The 20331-nt window shown below is 37.8% G+C and overlaps 1 protein-coding gene across 21 annotated transcripts in view; it reads left to right on the top strand.

Moving 5' to 3' along the window:
* The window catches only part of BAZ2B (bromodomain adjacent to zinc finger domain 2B), a 330135-nt gene that overhangs the window by 295695 nt on the left and 14109 nt on the right, over positions 1-20331 (top strand). For 16 of the 21 annotated variants that reach the window (XM_086718691.1, XM_086718692.1, XM_086718694.1 and 13 more), the window contains 6 exons: positions 12753-13408; positions 13686-13959; positions 14136-14291; positions 14668-14828; positions 18684-18994; positions 19383-19518. In XM_086718691.1, coding sequence (XP_086574817.1) covers positions 12753-13408; positions 13686-13959; positions 14136-14291; positions 14668-14828; positions 18684-18994; positions 19383-19518 — 1694 coding nt within the window. The remainder of the gene's footprint in view (positions 1-12752; positions 13409-13685; positions 13960-14135; positions 14292-14667; positions 14829-18683; positions 18995-19382; positions 19519-20331) is intronic. The other 5 variants (XM_086718706.1, XM_086718705.1, XM_086718701.1 and 2 more) reach the window with 2 other exon arrangements.

The following is a 20331-nucleotide window of genomic DNA, read 5'->3' as shown; positions in this document are numbered from 1 at the left end:
GTCACTGAGGTGCACAGCCTTGGTGAAGCTTAAGAGCAATAAAGTGCCCCATGACTGACTTGACCTTAGCTACAAGAGTCAAATGAGAACCTTAAAAAATCACAAAACCTGAGCCCTACCCCAGACCAATTACATATTGTTCGATTTGACTAAGGTCCACATTAATCTCAGTCACCTGAGCTTGTAAAGTTGAAGTTATCTAGGATGTCCACTTTCCCTTCAAAATGTCTAAAGTCAATCTCTGCAACACTGCTGAAATCAGTTCTTTCTTAATATATATGTGGATTATTACAGCTGCCCCCAACTTCTCTCTATACAATCTCTTCCTTCCATTACATTCTGTCATCATATCATGTCTCTGCTTCAAAACCTCGAAGGACTTCCTACTGCTTATATGATGATGTAATAAGTCTTTATATAACCTGGCATACAAGCATTCATGGCCTTCTATAAATCTGACTTCAAAATGTCTTCATACTGTTCCCCAATATGAATTTACATAGACCAATCTACTCACCACTGCTTAACACATGTGCATTCTTCCTACTTTGCATACTTTGTTTTGCTGAGTTCTGTTCAATATAATGCTAATTTGCCTTTTCTTTAATCATTTTATTTTTTTTTAAATTTTTTTTTTCAACGTTTATTTATTTTTGGGACAGTGAGAGACAGAGCATGAACGGGGGAGGGGCAGAGAGAGAGGGAGACACAGAATCGGAAACAGGCTCCAGGCTCTGAGCCATCAGCCCAGAGCCTGACGCGGGGCTCGAACTCCCGGACCGCGAGATCGTGACCTGGTTGAAGTCGGACGCTTAACCGACTGCGCCACCCAGGCGCCCCTCTTTAATCATTTTAAATTTCACCTTTCTTGATCCAGCTCAAGTTCTAGCCTTTTTATAAATTCTTCTCCAGCTTATCTGTGAACTCCTAGAAAACCAAATAATTGTATCATTATCTTGGCAATTGATATACATTCAGTTTATTTATATTATTTAAGTTTTATAGCCCTTATATGTACAACTTTTGATTCTACGTAGTGTAAAACATTGTACTTTATATATCACAGGCACATTAAAAATACTTTAAGAAAGTAAGTAATTAAATGTCTTTATCAGGTTTATAAGAATAGCTTACAGGAAACTTTTTAATTTGAGGCCTCTCAAATTAAATAACATTTATTGAATTTATAGTTACTGGACCTCAGTTTCTGTTCAGGTCCCACAATTTAACCTCTCTGGACTCTGATTTTTCTTTCTACAAGAGAATTGTAATAGGCTCTGTATAAATTCTTTGGTTATTATCATGTCAAATAATGAATTTAAAAGAGCTACAAAGTGATATATAAATATTAATCATACTTTATACTATTATTTGTGGTCATTGCATAGTACAGCGGAAAAGGAGGAATAAATTTTCACTTAAAGGTTTTCTCATAAAGGTTTTATTAATTCGCTGATAAATGTGCATCTGCTATATTATTCTAAGTGCTATGAAACTTATAAAATAAATAACAGATGTAGATTCCTTCTCTTTATCTTACAGCTAATTAAAGTAGAAAAAAACCTTTATGATTTTAATCAAGTGTTTAATCTGCACTTGTATTATGCCTTGTACTAAGTACTATGGAGATACAAAAGAATCAATTAACCTGTCTCCAGAAAAAGCTCACAATCTAATTGGAAAGATATACCATATATGAAGACAAAGAACAGAAGCATATTAATATGTAATATAGACAAGTACTATATCTGGGAGGCAAGGCTGATAAAGATGAATAAGTACCAACTAGTAGAAACGACCATAAAATATTGGATATTAAAAGTTAATACAGGGGACACCTGGCTGGCTCAGTCAGTAGAGTACATGACTTTTAATCTCAGGGTTATGAGTTCAAGCCCCATGTTGGGCATGGAGCCCACTTTAAAACAAAAGTTAATACAATATTAACAATATGCAATATCCTATTCCTCTCATTTGTCACTTTTTAAAAGTTACCTAAAAACACCATCTATTCTTAATAAAGTTAGATTTAACAACATTCATCTATTTAAAAGTATAAATGCACAAGCTTTAAAAAATAAATGTCCAAGTTTTTTTAAAAATCCCTAAAATTATCTTTATCCTCAATATTATAACAAAAAAGAAATCAGATCTGGGATTACCTCCAAAGAAAATTATTAATTAAATTCAGGGTGTTCGTGCAAGATAACCCACACCATGAGTGAAACTCATGGTGCTAATAACAAAGTTTATCAGTATGGTAACTCAAGAGTAGAGCACATAACAAAGCACACAGCATCTTCTAAGCCCCCATGTTTGTTCCACAAGAGTGTCGTCCAGTTGCAGCCTAGACAGGCAACAAGAACACCCAAAGAGAGAGATGCCTTCTTTCACACTCTATTTTTTTAGCTTAGTCCAAGAGGAGGTAGAAAACCCTTTGTTTCTCTAAGGAACAACATATTACGTGTGTGTGTGTGTGTGTGTTTGTGTGTTTGTGTATGTATATATGTATATATAAAACATTTATATAGGTCCTGTATATATAGGAATTCTGTACCTGGGAACAGCAATAGGGAATATGACTACAAAGGGCAGGTTCCACATACTGAGGGCCTTGGGAACAGTGCCAACATCAGCCAAAGGCCCTACTGTCCATCTGCAAACCAGCTCAGTGACTAATCTGGCTTTCTGTTGGGCCTCTGGGAAGAGAGAAGGAAGAGAGCCCCTGTAGCCATTTAGCTGAAACTGAGGGTTTATTCCCCTTCAGTCTACCCTCTGACCCTTGTGACTCAGTAGGTATATGTCTTCACTAGGTGGAACAGTTATCAGTTGGATTTTAAATGGTGCCTTCTGAAGGAGAAATCAGATAAGCCAGAGAAATTCCAAAACAAACAATATTGCACAACATCAATTACCCTGAGCAATCTGCCTATAGTATATTCAACAAATGGTCCTAAGCTATGCATTTATAATATTACTCGGGTCAAGGAATCAATGCTATTTTTGTTCAGTGATAACAGCCCAAGCCTTCTCAGTGGTAGTGTCCCTCAGTGTAGATGATTTGGGGTCATACCCTCAGCTTCATGGGTGCCTATTCAAGGAAGGAGCCCTTGTGCAAAGTAATGAAAGCTTGTATCCCTACATACCTGCCATCTTGCAGGTAGGTTTGATGCTGACCCTAGAGATCACAGCTGGGAAAGTTGCCAGTGCCTTTTAGATTTTGAGTCATATAACACCACACTCTAACCAAATGAGCTAACCAGCCAGTTAGTGCCATTATAAAAGGTCTCATAGTTATTCCCAAAGTATGTAGACAGTGTTATGTCCAGATAGGAAGCAGGAAGGCCTTGCTTTTCACATAAGAAAACAAGTTCCCCTGGATCACAGAGAGTGCCAGCCAGTCTGGTTCAATGCTACATTTTGTATCTATGTGGCATTTATGTTTCCCTGGGGTTAGCACACTGCCAATGTGCTGTTAGCCAGACTCAACTGTAGGTCTGAAGTGGGGAAAAGTGCTACCAGGTGGTCCTGATGGATCACTGGGAGCTGAGATGTCAGGATATGAGTGTCCTTCTGCCTCTAAGAAGATAAAGGGAGTTTTACACAGCATAATTAGTAAGGACAGAATTATGGATAGCCCAAACAAATGAGGACTCTGGAGTAATGAGTAATTCCTATGACACTGTCTGGGAGTGGAATGCACAGAATGTCCTCCATAATTAAGAAGGTTGAGGATGACAAATACAACATCCTGATAGCTTTGAAATAAGTGTCATTGTGTGGGATAGCTGTAGAGGATTATTCAGTATAGTTTGTTAATATCTATAAGAAAGGCAACAGGAGAATTATTCATGCTATATTCACCCTCTTACCTTCTGTGGTCAGTTATGTTTATGCCCATGCCAAGTCCATCATTATCTTCAGTGGTGATCTATATGGACTGTCCTTTTTTTCTGGAACAGTAAGTTCCACACAAAACCAGGAGGTGCCATTTTCCCACCAAAGATGTCCTCCAGGCAGAATATATTGTATGGGTAAAAGGACTACAGCAAAATCTCCTGCCTGTAGAGTGAGTGCACAACAAAAATTTAAAACTGTTGTAACAAAGAGAATAAAAATTACCATTCCTCTGGGTGTAACTTGCAAATGTCATCTGAAAAGTAGGAGAATATTGACATTTGTGTCCATCCATTCATCTGTAATATGAACAACAGTAACTTCCCAGCCACCTGTTGAAAGGTGCCAAAAAAGGAGAGAAACTTTGAGGTATAAAAACTCAGGGTCCTGGCATACCAAGTATATTCTCCGTTTCTGCTCTTCAAATCCAATATGCCAAGGAACTTCACCACAGTGTAAGGACCTTTATGAGGTATGAGAAGTGCTCAAAGTATAAACGGAAGAGGACAGCCAGACTGGACAATGTACAGAGGTCACTATGGAGGGGTGTTGGTGCACCCATCTTTTAGAATATCATTCCAGCATTCTGTACTGCCTGTAGAGAAGAGGGAACACGGACAAGCCAGCCACTCAACACTATGTTGGCAAGCTTTGGCAACAACTGTGAAAGGCATTCCAATTGTTTGTATTATTTCTGGAAATCTTACTATGTGATAAATATGCTTCAGTCTTAATAGTATTATATGGTCCACACATGGAGAGACACAGTATCTCTATATCCAGAAAAGGTGTATATACCATTCAGTAGCTAGAGGAAATGAGATATTCAAAAGTTAACAAATGTCATCAGAGTGTCTTGACTTCAGTCATAGACACTTACAATGCTAGTGTCAAACAGCGTCGTTAAATAGTGTAATGGTGTTGTTCAGTACCCCTATCTGAATCTATTCTTGCATGAGAAATGCAATCTTTCTCCTCCAGGTATGTAGCACTCTTGTACAGCCATGGCAGGCCTGGTCAGTGCATCTGGGTATTGACAACATGCCTGGCCAACAGTTAGCAAAACTGCCAGTAGAAGTCACAACAAATATGTCCCACTGATATGTGGACATGCTTGTGCAGGACTTTAATACCACAGTATTTTCATGCCAGTTATGCAGTCTGATAAAGGAACAATTGGAGTTCACACAAAAAGGTCCAAAAGCCTTTACATTGATTGCGATTCCGGGCTTTGAGTCATAGGTAACACCAACTCGCAGCCGCAATATGGGAACTTGTTTGCCCAGGCTGTTTTGCATTCTAGAACAGTAGACACTTGGGCCCTCATTTCTAGCAAGCCCATAAATATTTGAGGCTCTTCTTTCTAGCATAGTGAACTGAGAAGTGTGGTTAGCAGTCCTTTAGAGGGGGACCCAGGGATAGAGCCCAGCCCTGGTCCTTCTTAAGTTTGAAAGAGCCCAGATCAGGGAACAAAGAAAGCCTGGCTTCTGGAGTTGAATCAATTTCATAAAGTAGAGCTGATGACTGTGAATGTTCCAACCCATAATCCCGTTTCAAGAGTTGAGATGATACAGGGTATTTCCCTTGGTTCTATTCTCCAAATCCTTTCCTGAAGAGTCTAGAGACTGTGAGATCTTACCAGATGGTGAATGTGGTGAGGCTCAACCACTGTAATGTCTGAGGGATAGTCCTCTGCAGGGACTCTCTTCACCTAATCTTCTGGCAACTCCCCCTCTCCTAACAACTCCTCAAGCCAGTGGCCATTGGATCTTCTGTGTCTCATCCCATGGGTCTCTTTTCCACCTTCTCAGATTTTTGAAGTGGATAACACTTCCATACTCTAAAATTATACAACACATCACCTCTGTCTTATCATTGCTTCTCTCTATGAGCAATACCAGAAGTCTAGCCTATCTTCTTCCTTTGTACCTTTTTTCTTTTTATTTTGTATAGAAACCTGTGCCACATTTTAGGCTCTCACTTTCCATTTCCTTCCCTGAAATGAGGCTTGTATGACCCAAAAGAACTATTTCATTTCTAACATTGCCTCCCAGGTGAAGGAGTAAAATCAAAGCCGTTATCCACATACATGGACCTGTTCTGATTCAGTCATTTAACATTCTTTATACCAAGGGCATGTTGTCAGGCCCATCCCCTCCCAAGCCCTGGGTTTTCTTAGAATTATGGTAACGTAGCTAGTGTCTACATCTGCTGTGGATCAAGTCCAGTTCACATAAAGAGCCTCGGGAAAATCACCCCAACAGGGATCTATTTTACCAAAGCTACCAAGCATCCAGTTTGAAAATGGTGACAATGCCTGTCCCAGCACTACGAGTAAACCCAGACTGCTTATTGTGTAGCAAGGGCATTCCCCCTACTCCACTTGTTTTAACACCACCATTGTCCCTTCATCATGCAAACAAGCAAGCCAAGCCTCTAAGGATCCTTCCAAGTGTTTATGGTAGTTTGAGAACCCAGCTCTTACTTTGTTTATTGATGGATTTCCTTCTGCTGGGATTCCCATTCAGGTTCCTATGGAGCATGCCTCACAATAACTGGCTTCATATCATAGGGGATAGTTCACATCATAACAGAGGAGTTAACATAATAGTGGGAGTTTGCCCCACTTTCTCTTCTAAAGGGGCTCCTATCACTCTTTCTAGTTCACTCTCCCACTTAGGGCTCATGAAAATCTCTAAGCTGGTAAGGAAAGAAGGACAGAACTGAATTTCAAACCACCTTATCACCACTAGTCCCCCTCTTTAGTATACACTGTAGTGCTTCTTTCATCCTTGGGCATAGCTACTGAGACCTTCCTAAGTCCACCAAGTGAATTACCACTGACCCCACGGAGAAATTCTTCCACCCCTGCATGCTTCCCTTCCAAATATCCATGACATTAAACTTTGTTGGACACCAACTCTTGTACAAGATGCACAGTTACAAAACCACTAATGACACACATAGTGCTAATAGCAGCAAAGTTTATTAGTAAAGGCAACTTACAAGCAGAGAAGGAACAGTACAAAAGATCTCCCAGCTCCCATAGTGGTTCCATAGGACTTGGATTTGTGACAAAAGCACTCCAAGAGATAAAATACTATATCCTATGGCTTGCTCTGTATTTATGGGTTAGCGTGAGAAAGGGTAGAAAGCACTTTGTTTCTCTAACAGTAAATGTATCAAGGGAACTTCGGGTCTAGGAACAGTGCTTGTGGGTATACACACCAAAAAGCAAAGTCTACACATGTAGGACCCTGAGAACAGTGTTGATATTAGCTGCTAAAAGGCTGTAGTGTCCTGCTGTCCCTCAGCAAAGTGGGAAGGAAAAAAGCCCCCATGGCCACCCAGCTAAACCCAAAGGTGTGTGTGTGTGTGTGTGTGTGTGTGTGTGTGTGTGTGTGTGTGTAGGGGTATGTTAGATTATAGATAATTTATTTGGTATTGCAACAAAAATGAAACAAGTTTGTTGTTAATTATATGTATATACTATGATGTGAATGTTACTCTTCTATTTTGTATTAGGATATGATTACAGCATTTGATCTAGAAGTGTAAATAAAACATAATTCCTGTTATGGATATGTGGGGGACTCTTATATGAAGGGAAAGGGTATTATGGTATCAATCATCTTTTTTTTTAATTCCTGAATCAGTCTGGGAAGGAACAATCCTAGAGAGACAAATGATGAGAATCTGCTTCCTTTAGTCTTCTCCACAGTAATAATAGCAAGAAATCTCCTGGATGCTGGGTCATGGGAGCTCTCTCAACATGAAGACAACTAAAAATCAGTGAGAGTACTTCTGGGGAAAAGTGCCTTTGAGCCCTGGGAGGAAGCCACTGCACAGGGACCTGTATTCTAAATGCCAGTGTTTTTACTTTTCTTATGTTCTCTATCTGTGTTTTACTTACAGTGTAGTAAAATTTATTTGAAAATTATAGTTTGCTTCAGCCTAACTAAAGAGAGCAAAGGAAAATTTTTTCACTTGACCTCAGAGTGGTGGACACCTAGTGTCCAATGACAACTGTTAGGTGAACTGAGAAGGTTCAGCGTGATTCTGATAAAATTCAAGAAGACATCGTCTCTTTCCAGTAGAAAGAGACAAATTTGTTTAGGATTTGTTTTAATGCGAAATGGTATTTTCTCGGTTATAATGCACTAGCGTTTACTACCAGGGAAATGAATCAAGTGAACAGCATTCCCTGTTTCATCTCTTGCCTTCAGTCTGTTTTGAAGATATTTATTAATACTTATTGACACATGTCAGAAAAGTAAGAACTGGAAGGAACCGGGGGGTTGTATGAGATAGGAGATAGAAAATTATTTAAAATTTAAAAATCTCTTTATGCTAAACATCCTGTGTAAATTAAATAATTTACATTAAAATAATTTTACATTTTAATAAGAGGTTTAACTGTTCATAATTAAGTAATTTGAATACAAAAGTTGAAGACAACGATGAATGGGCTATTAAAATGTATCATCAGCTCCGTCTACTTTATTAGATATAAATGGGACATCATCTACTAGTCTCAAGCCAGTAAAAATTGGTTGGTTGGTTGGTTTTTTGGTTTGGCTAATCTGTTTGTTTTGGGACATATGACAGCAGTCATTTAAGATACTAGTTCTCAGAATAAATCAAGAACAAGTAGTAGTACTTACTAAACAATAACTTGAATAAAGCACAGTGACACTTTCCACATGTGCCTAATTAGGGTGATAAAGTAGGGTTTTCTTAGAATAAATGTGTACAAAGTGCATAGAGATTATATGAGGCATAAGATTTTTTGTTACCTGCCTTTTAGATTTTCTGTATCCGTTGGTGTTAAACAATTTGATTGTATGTCTTGGTGTAGTTGTCTTCATGTTTCTTTTCCTGGGAGTTTGCTGAGTTTCGTGGGTCTGTGTTTTATAGTTTTCACCAAATTTGGAATTTTTTCAGCCATTATTGTTTCTTTTTTTTAATATAATTTATTGTCAAATTGGCTAACATACAGTGTGTAAAGTGTGCTCTTGGTTTTGGGGGTAGATTCTCGTGATTCATCACTTACATACAACACCCAATGCTCATCCCAACAAGTGCCCTCCTCAATACCCATCACCCATTTTCCCCTCCTCCCACCCCCGCCATCAACCCTCAGTTTGTTCTCTGTATTTAAGAGTCTCTTATGGTTTGCCTCCCTCCCTTTCTGTTTGTAACTATTTTTTTCCCCTTCCCTTCCCCCATCGTCTTCTGTTAAGTTTCTCAAGATCCACATATGAGTGAAAACATATGATTATCTGTCTTTCTCTGACTGACTTATTTCACTCAGCATAATACCTTCCAGTTCCATCCACGTTGCTGCAAATGGCATGATTTCATTCTTTCTCATTGCCAAGTAGTATTCCATTGTATATATAAACCACTTCTTTACCCATTCATCAGTTGATGGACATTTAAGCTCTTACCATAATTTGGCTATTGTTGAAAGCGCTGCTATAAACATTGGGGTACATGTGCCCCTATGAATCAGCACTCCTGTATCCTTTGGATAAACCTAGTAGTGCTATTGCTGGGTCATAGGGTAGTTCTATTTTTAATTTTTTGAGTAACCTCCACACTGTTTTCCAGAGCGTCAGCCATTATTTTTTCAAATTTAATGTCCTTGTCTGCTAATTCTATTGTCTTATTAGTTTGGGGTCAGTTTTTATGATTGATTTTTTTCTAATTATGCATCGTGTTTTCCTGTTTCTTTGCATGCCTTCTAATTTTGTTTGGATGCCTGACATTGTGAATTTTATCTCATTTGGTACTGGATATTTTTTAATTCCCACAAACATTTTTGAGCTTTGTTTAACTGAAATATTGTTAAGGTACTTGGGAAAAGTTTGATCCTTTCAGGTCTTGCTTTTAAAATTTGTTAGGCAGGACTAGAACAGTGTTTATTCTAGGGCTAATTATCCCCTAACTACTGAAGCAAGATCCTTGAGTATTCTACCTGATGCCTGTGAGTTTTGAGGTTTCCAAGCCTGGCTGGTAGGAATAGGTCCATTCCCAACATGTGTGAGTATCTAGCACTTTCACCTCTAATCTTTTTCAGGTGGTTCTTTCCTTGGTCTCAGGTGCATTCCTGACACATAGGCACTTATCATTATTTAGCTGAACACTCAAGGGGTCTGTCCACTCATCTGTGGAGTTCTCTCTCCAGGCAGCTCTTTCCTCTCCAGTTCTCCTTCCTGAGCACTCTAGCCATTTGGGTCTCCCCTGGACTCTCAGTTCCATCTCCTCATCTCAGGAGTCTTCCAGCTGTGTCTGGATTTCTCTCTCTGTGATGTAGCCTGGAAACTATCCCAAGGCAGTAAACTAGGGCAGTCATAGGGCTTGCTGCTTTTGGTTTCTCTCATTGTCACCTGATGTCCAGTTTCTTACAAACTGTTGTTTCATATATTTTGTCTGTTTTTTGGTTGTTTCATGCAAGGAGGTAAATCTAGTCCCTATGACTCCTGATTGGCCAGAAGCCTAAGTCTGAGTTATAGACTTTTAATTTGGGGTAGAAATGAATTTCAGGAGAAGCATAGAAGAGCTATTTCAGACATTAATAGAATTGGTTAAATAAGTCATGATATACCTAGATAATAGAATATTATGCAGCTGATCAAGTATAATTATGTGTTCTGCCATTGAAAGCTGTTGAAGGTATATATATAGTGAAAACATTAAATTCATTATTTCATCATTCAAAAAATATTTATTGAGTTTCCATTTGATAGCAGCCATCATGTTAGGCATTTGGGATCCAATAATAAGCAAGATAGACATTGCTCTACCTTTAAGCAAACTTGTTGATTTAAATTCTAGTTTGTGGGTGAGGGGGTGTAGAATAGAAAATAAACACATTATTGTGTCTAATGGTAAATTCTGCAAAGTAAATATACAGAATGATATTCTAAGGTGAATGGGATGGGGCCCCTACTTTAGATAAGGTGATCAGAGGGTGGCTCAGTTGGTTAAGCGCCAGACTTCATCTCAGAACATGATCTCACGGTTCATGGGTTTGAGCCCTGCGTCAGGCTCTGCTGACAGCTCAGAGCCTGGAGCCTGCTTCGGATTCTGTGTCTCCCCCTCTCTCTCTGCCCCTCCCCCACTCCTGCTCGCTCTCTCTCTCTCTCTCTCTCTCAATAAATAAACATTTTAAAAAAATTAGATAGAGAAAACTTCACTGAGAAAATGACACTTAGTTTGAAATATGAGGATAAAGTTACAACAGTATTCTACGCAGAGGAAATAGCAAGTGTAAAGGCCTCAAGAAAGGTCAGAACTTAGCATGTTTGAGAAGCAAAAAAAGGGAGAAAGGAAGAACAAGGACAATAGTGGTCAGAGGTTGTGGAGTTTTTCAGGAACTAGATCATACACTGTTGTAGGCCTTGTGTAGGAGTTTGGGTTTTATTCTAAGTTGCAGAAAAGTGAAGAGTAGTATCTCATTTATGTAATAGTGTAAAATGATGGTCACATGTATGCATGTAAGATCTCCAGAAGGATCTACAGGCATAATTGGTTAACCATGGTTACCTATGAAGAGTAGAAATAGGGATTGAGGGAGTAGGACAGAAACGGTTTTACCTTATACCTCTCATTACTAAATATTTTACCTTGAGCACATATTACTTCTCAAATAAACTAGTATATTTATATTTTTAATGTTTTTTTAAATTATTTTTGAGAGAGAGAGAGAGAGACAGAGTGTGAGTGGGAGATGGTGACTGGGGAGAGGCAGAGAGAGAGGGAGACACAGTATCTGAAGCAGGCTCCAGGAGAGCTGTCAGCGCAGAGCCTAATGTGGGGCTCAAACTCATGAAGTGCAAGATATGACCAGAGCCAAAGTCGGACACTTAACCAACTAAGCCACCCAGGTGCCCCTGTATTTATATTTTTAAAAGGGTGTTTATGAATTACTTTTTTAAAACATTGGTCAAACATATGAACCAGAAGTCCACAAAGGAGAAATACCAATAAACCTATGAAAAGATAATCTTATATAGTGATCATTAAAAAAGTACAATTTGGACTTTCACCCCCCAGATATTGGAAAAGACAAAAAATATTAATAGTATTCAGTTTATTTGAGGACTAAGGGAAATACATGCTTTTGTGTACTTCTGGTGTTAATGTGTATCAATTTAGACTTTCTAGAGGGGAGTAAGACAATTATACTTCAAAAATTCTGAAAAGTACCTATCTCAACATTCAGTAAGGTTTTTTCTAGAAATTTATGCTAAGGAAGTAAATCAGAAAAAAAAATTTTAAAGTACAATGATACAGATACTAGATCATTCACCATTTACAGCATTGTTTATAATAGAATAATTAGACCCTAATAATAGCTATCAGTAGAAGATTGATTATTTAAATTAATTGCATTCCATTGAAGATAGCCATTAAAATTTATGGTGCAGTTATATATTTATTGATATATCAGGATGTTTACGGAGTATTATTCAGTAAAACATGTAGGTTAGAATATTATAATAGGATTTCCTTTTTTTCTTTTCACTTTATAGGCTTAGGTGTATATGTGTTTGCATATAGAACTCCTAGAAGGATTTACAAAAAAATGTTAATAGTAATTTTTGTCATGTATTAGAGCTTTTAATATGTTAATATTTTAATTTTTTGTAATGATTAGTTACAAAATTACATTAATTTTCCAATGAGCAAACAAATCTAGCCTATAAAGAAAGGGAAAAAATGGAGAATATTAGTAACCTAGAAGTTTGTTTAGATATTTATGCATATAACTTGATAAATAGTAATAAAATTCAATTAAAATACTGGTTTGATAGAATAACTGACCTTCATACTTTTCAATTTTATAGGACTAGAAGAAATTGCAAAAGAAAGAGAAAAACTAAAAAAGGTAGAAAGTATCCAGATCAAAGAAGAAATATTTGAGACTTCTGAAGATACTTTAAATTGCTCAAATCCAGATCTTTGTGAGCAAAAGGAAGATCCTAAAGAAAAAGATAACACAAATTTGTTTCTTCAGAAACCTGGCTCTTTTTCAAAGTTAAGCAAGCTTTTAGAAGTAGCTAAAATGTCTCCTGAGTCAGACATAATAACCCCCAAACCAAATACCAGTGCAAACGGGTGTACATTGTCTTATCAAAACAGTGGAAAACATTCATTGGCCAGCATTCAATCAACAGCAACACAAAGCAACATGGAGAAGACAGACTCTAATAATCCATTCAGTCCTGGTTCAAGTGGTCCAGGGAAGTTCTACAGCCCTCTACCCAATGACCAGCTGTTAAAAACACTGACTGAAAAGAATAGACAGTGGTTCAGCCTTTTGCCAAGAACCCCTTGTGATGACAGTTCACTCACCCATACTGATGCATCAGCTGCTTCTGTGGTGACTCCTCAGTCTCAGCCACCATCCCAGTCCCCCTCCCCTGCTCCGGCTCCCCTCTTGGGGTCATCTTCTGCTCAGAATCCTGTTGGCCTAAATCCATTTGCTGTATCACCTCTTCAGGTTTGTACTGGTCATTTTTATGTTGCTTTCTTTAATCTTTGGCCCCATGAAGATGGGGAATCCATTGAATATTTGTATGATCACTGCCACCGTTTGAAAACTGGGAAAAGTCAGAATTGCTATTACCAAGCTTCATTACAAACCTTTGCACTTCTAGTCTAATGCAGAGGCGTATTTAATAACTTTGTTTTCAGAATTTAAAAAATAATTTAAGATGCTAAACATTTTTCCTAACTTTTTAGATTATTCTACTTATGAAATGTTTTGTTTTTTGTAGATGAAAAGTGGAGTATCTATGATGGGACTCCAGTTTTGTGGATGGCCCACTGGCGTGCTTACCTCCAATATTCCATTTACGTCACCTTTACCTAGTCTGGGATCGGGATTGGGATTATCTGAAGGAAATGGTAATTCATTCTTGACTCCCAATGTTGCTTCAAGTAAAAGTGAATCTCCAGTCCCACAGAATGAAAAAGTCTCTTCAACTCAACCTGCAGCTGTTGAAGTAGCAAAACCAGTAGATTTTCCTAGTCCAAAACCTATTCCAGAAGGTGGGTACATTGAGATGGTGTTTAGTCACTTACATTATTTCACTGTTAATAGAATCCTGTATTATAACTGAATCTTTGATGGTTATATATGTAGTTATAAATCTTTTGATTTGCATTGTGCCATTAATTTGTATTCAAGATATTTGTAAAAGTTCTACATATTCATCTTGACTTAGAAATGCAGTTTGGTTGGTGGAGAATTATTGACCCAGAGGACCTAAAAGCTTTGCTCAAAGTGCTGCATCTCAGAGGAATAAGAGAAAAGGCATTACAGAAACAAATTCAGAAACACTTGGATTATATTACCCAAGCTTGCATCAAGAATAAGGATGGTATGTATCTAAAAGAAATTTCTGCTCTTTTGCTTACTTATGAAGATTTTACTAATTCTTTTACCTTAGGATATATTTTAATATGTCTTAATTTATTACTAAAAGGCATCTTTTTTTCCTATTTTACTCAACAAACAGTAACTATTTACATTCCTTGAAGTGGTATTACTTACAATTTTTTACAACCTGCAGACATATTGTGTTGTTTCTTAAAAAAGAATATTCCTGCTTTTAAAAATAAGCTGCCTGCATATGCACAGGTGCATTTGTGTGGGTTTGATTACATGCATGAGTTCCCATGGAATTTTGTTTACTTTCCGAGAGAAATCACTGAGGAGTAAAGTAGATTTTAAAATTAATTTCTTTTCAAATGTAGTTGCTATTATTGAATTAAATGAAAATGAAGAAAACCAGGTAACTCGAGATATTGTGGAGAACTGGTCAGTAGAAGAACAAGCAATGGAAATGGATTTGAGTATTCTTCAACAGGTAGAAGATCTAGAAAGGAGAGTTGCATCAGCAAGTTTGCAAGTAAAGGTAAAATTGGCTTGGAATAAAATCTGTTTTTAGGATAATGGAAGGTAACTAACATTGATTGTATGCCTGATATATGCCAGTTCCTGTGTTGAATGTTTTCATTTTATCTCATTTAAGTCTCCATACAATCCTGAATTAATTTCTCCCATCGCACAGGTAAGAAAACAGGCTCAGAGTAAGTAACCTGCCAGTAGTCTTAGAGTAAGTGGCTACATGTGGGTTCAAACCAAGTCACTCTGTCAGTCTAACTCCAGATCATATGCCCTTTTTATTAAACCTCACTGCGTCCTTAATGACAATCAAAAATCTCATTTCTGGTATGCAGTTCTTTACTGCAAGCAGACTTTCACAGTTTTACCCGTGATAATATAATGCTCTATTAAACTCCTACTGTAGTGTTTCATATAGGACCAGGAAGAACCTCTATTCAAGCCATGTTCTGTGTCAGACTTTCACTCTATATAATGTAAAATTGGAGAATGTAGCTATATCTGAATGTATGTTATATTATGGTACTCAGACACGCATAACCTACATATTATGTAAGCTTTTAATATATGTATTTATCTACTGGGCATTACTATGTCACAAACAACGATCAGAACTGGTTTCCAGTGGAAAGGCAAAAGAAAAGCTTTATCTCTGTGTAAGACTTTTTTGGTTTTGTAAAGAGTATAAAGGTCCTCTCAATTGATAATAAGGTGAGGTCTCTGAGGATATAAATGGATTGATGATGAATAAGTGTGAGACATACACCTGAAAAGGCTTGGAAAATGTAGTTTCCATGTAATTCGATTTGATATTTCATGTTTTATCCGGAATGAGAAGCTTATGCCATAATACTATCCTATCCGATAATTAAAATATTTCTTCAAAATTACTTTAATGCTGGCATTCAGAAACTTTCAGGGATCTCCAAAAAATACCATTTTCCAGAGCCAATAAAATATCCTTTTCTTGCCACAAACATAACTACATAACTACTTTGGGAAGCAAAAATTTATCATTTACTGTAACCATTGTCCTAGCCAACTATATGAATCTTCTTCCTGGTACTGTAATACAATATAAAACTGACTCATTTATCTGGAATCTTCAACAAATGAACTCTTCTACACAAATTAATTTTCTGGAGAAATTATAATTATTCCTTTTAGTGGCATAATTTTTTAACATGTTTGTTAGGTCACTTACGTTATGCATTACACTACCTTCTTAAATTGAGAATAATGAGTTTGATTTAAATTATATTGGTGACATAGTATCTTCAGTATGAAGACCAATTATTAGATAATGATTCCCTCAGGAAATGTGAAGAGGTTTTACCCCTACATTAAATGATCCTAGTGTGCTTTGCTTTTTAAATGACAATATCTGCTTTCTATAGTCTGTTTTCTCTCATAGTCAGTTGTTACGACTTGCTGGTTTAAATTTGATTGGCTCTAAAATCACGAAAACAAAAACAAAATAAATAGATAAATTTGGTTCTAATAGCCCTATTTTCCTCCAACTTCCCTCCCTCTATCTAATTTGCCAGTTCTGATTGGCTATTGGTTGGAAAAGCATATCATCATGCTTTTCTAACTTATGTATAAAGTCAGAACATGGACCTGAAACATTTTCCTGGAGACACACTCAGGTTTTAGTGCACTGACCCTTTCACATTATTGGCTGCTTAGATGTGTTTGGCTGTGTTTTCAGTAGCTAAGTGGAAATTTTTTCTTAAGTTTACTTATTTATTTGGAGAGAGAGAGAGAGAGCGAGAGAGCGCACGCAAGTGGGGGAGTGGTGGACAGAGAGAATCCCAAACAGACTCCCACTGCCAGCAGGAGCCCAAGGGCTGGAACTCCTCAGTCGTGAGATCATGACCTGAGCCCAAGTCAGACACTTAACTGACTGAGCCACCCAGGCGCCCTGGAATTTTTTTTTTTAAGTGGGATATAGGGTTCCTTTCAAACTATAAGAATGAGGCCATTTGAGGAGCACCTGGGTGGCTCAGTCGGTTGAATGTCCGGCCTCGGCTCAGGTCATGATCTCGCAGTTCTGTGAGTTTGAGGCCTGTGTCGGGCTCTGTGCTGACAGCTCAGAGCCTGGAGCCTGCTTTGGATTCTGTGTCCACATCTCTCTCTGGTCCTCCCCCACCCTTGCTCTGTTTCTCTCTGTCTCAGAAATAAATAAACATTAAAAAAAATTAAAGAATGAGGACATTTGACACGAGTTGTACCTAGTGCACTTATGTGTACTATTCATAATTTCACCCTTTCTAAATATAAATGTCCTTTCTAAATATAATGAGGAAGGGGCGCCTGGGTGGCTCAGTCAGTTAAGCGTCCGACTTCAGCTCAGGTCACGATCTCGCGGTCTGTGAGTTCGAGCCCCACGTCGGGCTCTGGGCTGATGGCTCAGAGCCTGGAGCCTGCTTCTGATTCTGTGTCTCCCTCTCTCTCTGCCCCTGCCCTGTTCATGCTCTGTCTCTCTCTGTCTCAAAAATAAATAAAACGTTAAAAAAAAAAATTTAAATATAATGAGGAAGAATTCATCCCAATATATAAGACAAGGTAATTATCTCTAAAGAGATTTAATAAAAAGGATAGTGTTCATTTTGTTTTTTATTTACTATGTACCCATTCCACATTAGTCAGTGGACATCACAAAATGGGATAAAAGGTGGTTTCTGCCCTCAGAAAGCTTGTCATATAATAGGGAGACAAGAGATGTATACATCTCTGCAGAATCTAGTAACTGATTACAGGGAAGTATACAGTCATACATGAATTTAGTAAAAGAATATATGACTTCTGGTGGTGATATGGGAGCGATCAGGGAAGATTTCATGTAGAAGTTGAGTTGGAACTTGAGATGAGGAAGCTTTTGACAGTCCCGGAATAGGGAATGCCATACCAGGAAAAGTGAACAGCATGAATGGAGCACAAGGATCAGGAAGCTCAGAACATATTTGTGGAGTGACAGGTCATGGATTTTGACTGCAGTGGGGGATGCATAAATGGGAACATGAAAGAAAGGGTAGCTCGAGGTACTTGAATGTCGTGGTAAAAATATAGGGAATAGTTAAATATTAGGGAATCTTTGAAGGACTTAGAGCTAGAAGGTTGATACAAGCAAGCTGAATTGTAAGATCATTTATTCAATCGACATCTCTATATTAAGTGCCGTCTGTTTGCCTTCACTATGCTGGAGATAAAGTGACTAAAAGCAGACATGGCCCCTGCCCTCATAGTGTAAAATTGGGACTATCACAAGGCTGTGGAGTATTTTGTGGTTCTGTGAGAGCCTGTAATGGGGAGACTTCACTTCCTAAAGGACATCAGGGAAGAATTCCCCGAGGAACTAAATTTTAACATGAGAACTACAGGATGAGTAGAGTTAGGTAGGTAAAGAGAAGAGGGAGAAGCCATACAGACAAATGTAACAGCTTCGGCAAAGCTTGTGTGGCTGAAGCAAAAATGGTAAGTACAAGGATCTGTATGGAAGAGTGGTGGAAGGAATGAAAATGGAAAGGAAGAGCAAAGTTTAGAGACTACTGAGAGCTTTTCATTTAAGTGGTCCCACGAAATCAATAAGCATGTATTCTCAAGTCCTTTGGAATATTTGCTGATTTTCATTATACCTTTCATATCAAAAGTTACTGAATTTTCTTCTTCAATCCTTCCTTACACCTGATTCTTTTAATTTTCTGTTTTTGTCTCTACCTAGCATTAGGAGACACAAGGTAAAAATTTTCAGTAAAGATCCTTGAGATCAGCTGGTGTCTGCTGCTGTATTTTAAGTACAGGTAATTCACCCATCAGGCATTTTAAGAGGAAACCATAATAACATTATTCTCTTGATATATAGGGTTGGATGTGTCCAGAGCCTGCATCAGAAAGGGAGGACTTGGTATATTTTGAACATAAGTCATTTTCTAAGTTGTGCAAGGAGCATGATGGAGAATTTACTGGCGAAGAAGAAAGCAGTGCACATGCACTAGAACGGAAGAGTGACAACCCCCTAGATATAGCTGTAACCAGGCTGGCTGATTTGGAGCGGAACATTGAGAGAAGGTATCTGAAGAGCCCCTTAAGTACCACCATTCAGATCAAACTGGATAATGTGGGCACAGTTACTGTCCCTGCTCCTGCACCATCCATTAGTGGTGATGGTGACGGGTAGGTTATTGAGATTAACTTGAAAAATTATTGTGCTTCTTTGCTAATTGGAGCCTATTTTCTATTGCCTGTTATCTATGTATCTTCTTGTATGTCTGTGATCCATATGGATCATGCTATTTGCATGGTGCTTTGTAAAAACATTTTTTTTTTTTGTTATGTGCGTTGATAATCCTGCAAAGTGATCTTACATTTACCTGGTTGTGACTAAGCTTTGAGGCACGTAGCCACAGTCTGTGCACTACATCAAATTTAGTTGCTTAAACCTTATTCTTATTGGCTGTTACATGTTTTTGTCATTGCTTGGCTTTCAGTGTGATGATTGTTTCACATTCAGTGACCATAAATATGGATATGACCTACTTAATTTTTCTATATTTCAATGCAGAATTGAAGAGGATATTGCTCCAGGGCTCAGGGTATGGAGAAGGGCATTGTCAGAAGCTCGCAGTGCTGCACAGGTAGCTCTGTGCATTCAGCAGTTACAGAAATCAATAGCATGGGAAAAATCAATTATGAAAGTTGTAAGTGTTTTCATTTAAGAAATACTATAACTAATTTACTTTGTCCTGTTTTTCCCAACCTCTAAATCTTTCTTAACTGTACATTACTTATTGTCAAAATAATGTATGCTTTACTTGACACTTTGCTTAATTCTTAAATACTGTATTAGTGTGATACTTTTTTCCTTATTTTGAGCTCTCTGAAGGAACCTACCAAATGTGTTCTCTTATTTTTTTTAAATCTTGATTCGCATTCCATTGAATATCGTTTATAACTCTGACTGAAGTTGTTTTCTGTATTCTGTCAACATAATAGCTGTTAATCTAAATATTTTGAAGACCCTTTCACACGTGTAAACATTCCAGTTGCTAACATTATCTGCTACAGACATTCACGGCATTCTTTTTTTAATATTTTTTTAAAAAATTTTTAATGTTTGTTTTTGAGAGAGACAGACAAAGCATGAGTGGGGGAGGGGCAGAGAGAGAGGGAGACACAAAATGTGAAGCAGGCTCCAGGCTCTGAGCTGTCGGCACAAAGCCCAACGCAGAGCTCAAACTCACAAACCGTGAGATCGTGACCTGAGCTGAAGTCGGACGCTTAACTAACTGAGCCACCCAGGCACAGCCATTCATTGCATTCTTAAAATGTCTTTATATTTCTATCAATTTTCTTTTTCTTCTTTTGTAATGCTGAGAAATGCTTAGATTAGTAAATACAGGATAAGCAAGAGCTCTTAGTTTGTGCACTTAATGTTGTATATTTGACATGGGATATAGCTGATGAGAAGAATAGATGTTTTATTTTTTCCACTCACAGTTAAAAACTAGTTT

The sequence above is a fragment of the Puma concolor genome, chromosome C1, assembly GCF_028749965.1.
Source record: "Puma concolor isolate L17-30 chromosome C1, mPumCon1.1.hap2, whole genome shotgun sequence".
Lineage (NCBI taxonomy): Eukaryota > Metazoa > Chordata > Mammalia > Carnivora > Felidae > Puma > Puma concolor.
Note: the sequence above shows the minus strand (reverse complement) of the source record. Positions and strands in the feature narration are given on the sequence as shown.